Below are 5,082 nucleotides of genomic sequence, written 5' to 3' on the forward strand. Positions count from 1 at the left end.
GATCAGGACAGGGATACTTCCCTGTCTTTTTGTGAGTTTGATCTGCGGCCCCCCTCTCCCATCGATTTGACTCGCAGCATTGATGAGGCTCTACACAGGGAGCACCTGATCGTAGGAGGGAGTCTCTTTCATCCTTTCAACGAAACATCCCAGTACCCATCACCAGGCTCAGGGATCAGCCAGGGGCCCTGGCTTCGTAGGAACAGTGACCCTCAGATGCTTTCTGAGAGCAGCGAGGCCCCGACAGAATCATCTATGCCACTGGGGGGCAGCATTCTCAGCAGTGTGCCCAGCAGGCAGGTGACTGCTCCCCCAACACCATCACACCCGGGTAACAGGTGGGCTGGGAAAGAGGGAACAAGTGTACCCTCTTCAGTGTCCTGCCCGGTCTCACTTCGTCCTTCCAGAACATCAACGGGGAATCTGGGGGACGACGGGAATGATGACACGACACGACCGTTTATCACCCCAGACTCTGAAAGCATACGAGGGAGAGCTGGGAAGCCCGTGGGGTCTCGCAGTTACCTGGAAGTCAGTCGACAAGACGACTCTGCCAGTGTCAGCAGTGAGATTATAGACCTTTGAACCAAACCTTGGACAGTAGCACCAGTGACTGCACAACCAACACACCCGTTTAATATTGCTCCAGATCAAAGCTTCAATCAACACCGGTAGAATTTTATCATAAAAGTACCTAAAATTATTTTTGAAAAAAAGAAATGTACAGGAAAACGAAGATCTGGGAGAAGAATTTCAAAGATATAATCTAGTTGCCTTTGACTTTGTTAAAGTATTCAAAAACTGGGGTTTAAGAGCAGCTTTTGTTATAAGTTTGCTCTTGAAGCAAAACTAGGAGACATAGCACAGCACGCTCAGTTCTTTCCATTTTTCACACATTATCTTTCTCTCATTTTTGTCTCTATAACACTGGTAAAACTACAAGTACACTGGGACCAGAAAGACATGAATTTTACAAAAAAGGTTAGGGTTTATTTTATTTTATTTTTTAAGTTTTCTTTCTTTTTTTTTTAGCAAATTTGTGCTTAGTATTTGTGAAAGTGATACATTTTCTTCTTCCATATTGTACGAAATGTATCTTAAACATGCCTCGAAAGTTAGTGGAAAATGTTACTCCAGGTGTGTATTAGGTCCCATTTTTATTGTTTCTGTGAAAGAAATAGTCTCCATTTTCACGATTGTGAATTTAATTGCTTTCATGTTTTATTCTGTTTGTGTTTGTGATGTAAAGACGTGCCAAACATAATCACTGTTGGTTCCTGTGCTACTCCCTCTCCAGCGTCTCAGCGCCTGTATCATATTGACTCAGAAGCAGTTTTGCAATTCGTCCAAGCTCCTGTCCACCTGCTGCTGTTGTACTTGTCAGGTTTGCCTTTTATTTTAAACTAGGTAACATAAAGACGCAGGCGGTAAACGACAGCCAGAGACCCACTGCAGGCAGATGCATGCTTATATGTAAATCTGCTGAAGATATTAACAGTTGATGAAATTGTCAGACATCAACTTGGAAGTTCACACAGGACAACATTTCTGTGATTTAATAATCATGCATAATTGATGCCTCTTGATTGATTGTTGTTATTGTTTTTGCAGAGTCTGAACCAGAATATGTAATGTAAGAGTTGCATTAAGTCATTTCAAACTTCTTTTTATTTTAATTACATGCTCCAGAGCTTTGCAGGGCTGCAGCACTCCGATTGGCTTGGCATGAACCCTGGAACTCATGTACTAAACCTAATAAAAGAGCACTTAGTTGTACCCTAGAATGAAGTATTTTACTACTCAAAAGGAAAATATCTTTCAAATATATGATGTATATGTAATGTAAATATTATTTTTTTGATGTTTATGAATAAAGCTGTATTTGAAACATAGTCATAGTTGTTACTGTGAAAGACAATCTGAAGTGGTATTGCTTAGTTGTCTGCGCTGTACAGTTTTTGACGCTGGATTGTGGCCCGTTTATGGCTATAAAGAGCCTTGATACTTGACCACAGACGTTATGTCGAGGACTTTCTGGGCTCAGGACTGTGAAAAACATGTGCTGGGATGCAGGTTTCCCTAAATGTGTTGTTGTGCTTTATATTTTTCCTACAAGGAAAATAAAAAAACAACAACAACAAAAAAAAAACAACGTACAAATAACTTCTATGGAACCATATTATTTTGCTTCAATTAATTCACTTGAAACTGTCCTGGAGCTCAGGGGGCCTCTTCACCGTTATGCCATTTTAAAGGCTCAACATTACTCTACTACATAAGTACAAATATTTTCTTTTTTTTAAGGTGGATAAAACTTCTGTGAATATTTTTTTAAATGCCTCTGTTCATGTTTGGAGCCAGTACATTACTACTTTTCTTTTTTCAATTTTTTTTATTTGGTTACCTCTGGGTGTTCTACAGTACCTCCCAGTAATGTGAGATGCTTGACCTGATTAGTATTCCCATCGCCTACAATGACTTCTTGTTGCTTCTTGTTGCTGTTTACATTCCTATGAACTTGTATGGTTTTATCGCTCTTGCCGGTCTTAGCTTTACTACACGGCTGCTGTGGTTCCTCCAGCACAACTTCTCCTGTCTGGCAGAGCGGCGTGCGCCAGGGAGAGTCGTGCCACCTGCAGTCTGTAATGACTTTGTAGGAGAACAATGTTGGTTTCATATGTTTACTTTGCCCATTGATCTTGTGTATTTTATTTTTTTCCCTGCATTCCATATCGTGAAATAAAAACTAAAACTTAGTCACCTTACTACCATGATTCATTTTCATTATTTTTTGATCGTGTATGTATTTGGTATATTCAAAATTGAAGATCCGTGTTTTTCATCTTCGTCTCGTAGTCTTCATTAAACTGCTCATTTTGTTGAACAGTGAAATGAACAACTTTTCCTAAAAAAAAAAAGGAAAATTAAATTAAAATGTTCTCATTTCTTTCTGCTTTCCATTTATCTCTCATATCGTTAGCCTAGTTGTATTTGAATGCCTTAGAATTAGGCAATTATGCTACAAGGCTAACGATATCCATCTAGTAACAGAGAAAGGAAGTAATGTTCAGTATCTTCACAGAGTAACTTTATTGGAATTGGAAAATATAAATAAATCTTAAATTTGATGTCAAAGGTATGCTCAGAAGATGTTGGGAGGTACAATCATGAGAAAAGTGGTGATGGGGTTGAGTATGAAAGGACTATTCACCTAGAACTGCATCAAAGCCAAACTCCATTAGAGAATCATAGCTAGGTTCTAAAATTACTACGCAAAGACCGATTGCAAATGTTTCAACAGCATAGCTCGGAAAAGGTTCAGAGTCTGGGGAAATCTTACCGTTATAAGATCATGAAAAAGCCGCTTGATGCAAGAGTATCAGGGTATTACGTATGGAGGAACGCCATATACATATCAGTTTCATGCAAAAACACTGCCAGGTTCTCTGGACACAACCTCATCTCAGATGAACAGAAAGACTGGACTCAAGTCCATGACTTGGCTTGCTTACGGAAAACAATTGTGCCACGCTTGGGGAAAAAAACAATATCTACACTGCTATCAGGTAAAGTTGCAAAAGCCAGAATTACACAGAATTACTTTGGTACAAATTTACCAAAGCCATGAAGAGTAGCATATTTCCTCAAAGGCCAGTGGGTATTTCAGGATAACAATGTCAGAACACACCATGAATAACTTTCAACACCATGTCTTCATAGAATAAAAGTCATGTGCTTCCTTCAGATCACATCTGCCTTCATTATCCCTCCATTTTTGTACCCACATCATCCTTTTCAGTGTCAGTGTACCTCACATAGATATTCCTGTTTCAAAAACTGCAGAAATAAATATCTTGAGTTCTCAAATAATTAAATAATGAAAACAATTGTTAACATGTCTCACTTCCAACTTTTCTCGTGTGTTGCTCTCATCAGCAGCAGAAAGAAAAGTAGTAAACTCAGTGTATGTGGTTGCAGGTCTGCAAAAGGGACTACTTAGCCGTCAGGCCAGTGTCGCGCTTGGACTGATAGCGAGAATAGAGACAGTGTCTTTGAGCTCAGTAGAGGCAGTAAAACAGCAGTTCCCTGAACTCTTCAGTGGGCTAGGTAGAATGGAGGGAGAGTACAGAATAGAGCTAAGAGCAGATGCTAAGCCATTCGCCCTATCAACTCCCCGGCGGGTCCCACTGCCCCTTTTGCCAAAAGTCAAGAGAGAACTCACCCGCATGGAATAACTTGGAGAAATATCCAGAGTGGAGCAACCCACAGATTGGTGTACGGGGATGGTCCCGGTGTCAAAACCAGATGCCATGGAGGTTTGCATCTGCATAGACTTGATAAAGTTGAACAAAGAGACATCTACTCCCTTCAGTGGAACAATCCTTGGGATAGCCAGAAGGTGCCAAAATCTTCTCAAAACTCGACACAAATTCAGGGTTTTGCCAAATCCCCCTCTCTAAAGAGTCTTTACCCACTATATTCATCACACCTTATGGGAGGTACTGCTTTAACAGACTTTGCCTCAGCATCTCCTCAGCCCCTGAACACTTCCAAAGATGGATGTCACAGCTGCTGGAGGGCCTGGATGGTGTAGTCTGTCAGATGGATGAAATCCTGGTCCATGCAGAGACACAGGACCAGCATGACACACGGCTGTTGGCGGTTCTGAAGCGACTAGAACTGGCAGGTGTGATGCTGAAAAAAGAGAAGTGTGCGTTTGCAAAGAGCTCTGTCAAGTTGCTGGGCCAAATAATTGATGGGACCCAGACAAGGTGAGAGCAGTCACCAATATGGAGGAGCCCACAGATGTGAGAGGTGTGAGGAGGTTCCTGGGAATGGTCAGCCATTTCGGTAAATACCTTCCTCACCTTGCAGAAAAGACGCAGCCACTCAGAGAGCTGCTAAAAAGAACAAACATGTGGGCCTTGGGAGACTCTCAGCAAACAGCATTTGAGAGCATCAAGCAAGAGTTAAGTCAACCACCAGATTTGGCACTGTACTGTAACAGTCTCAGCTGATGCATCATCATATGGTCTGGGGGCGGACTTGCTCCAGAGACAAGAGGACGGGATCAAGAAACCA

General features: G+C 41.4%; 1 protein-coding gene across 1 annotated transcript in view; it reads left to right on the top strand.

Moving 5' to 3' along the window:
• The window catches only part of LOC133457050 (proline-rich transmembrane protein 3), an 18,139-nt gene extending 15,374 nt beyond the window's left edge, over positions 1-2,765 (top strand). Inside the window, exon 4 of the mRNA XM_061735899.1 lies at positions 1-2,765. This exon is cut by the window's left edge and continues 1,430 nt beyond it. Within this exon, the coding sequence (XP_061591883.1) occupies positions 1-585 (585 nt within the window). The 3' untranslated portion in view covers positions 586-2,765.
• Positions 2,766-5,082: the final 2,317 nt, after the last annotated feature.

Source organism: Cololabis saira, chromosome 12 (genome assembly GCF_033807715.1).
Source record: "Cololabis saira isolate AMF1-May2022 chromosome 12, fColSai1.1, whole genome shotgun sequence".
Classification (NCBI taxonomy): domain Eukaryota; kingdom Metazoa; phylum Chordata; class Actinopteri; order Beloniformes; family Belonidae; genus Cololabis; species Cololabis saira.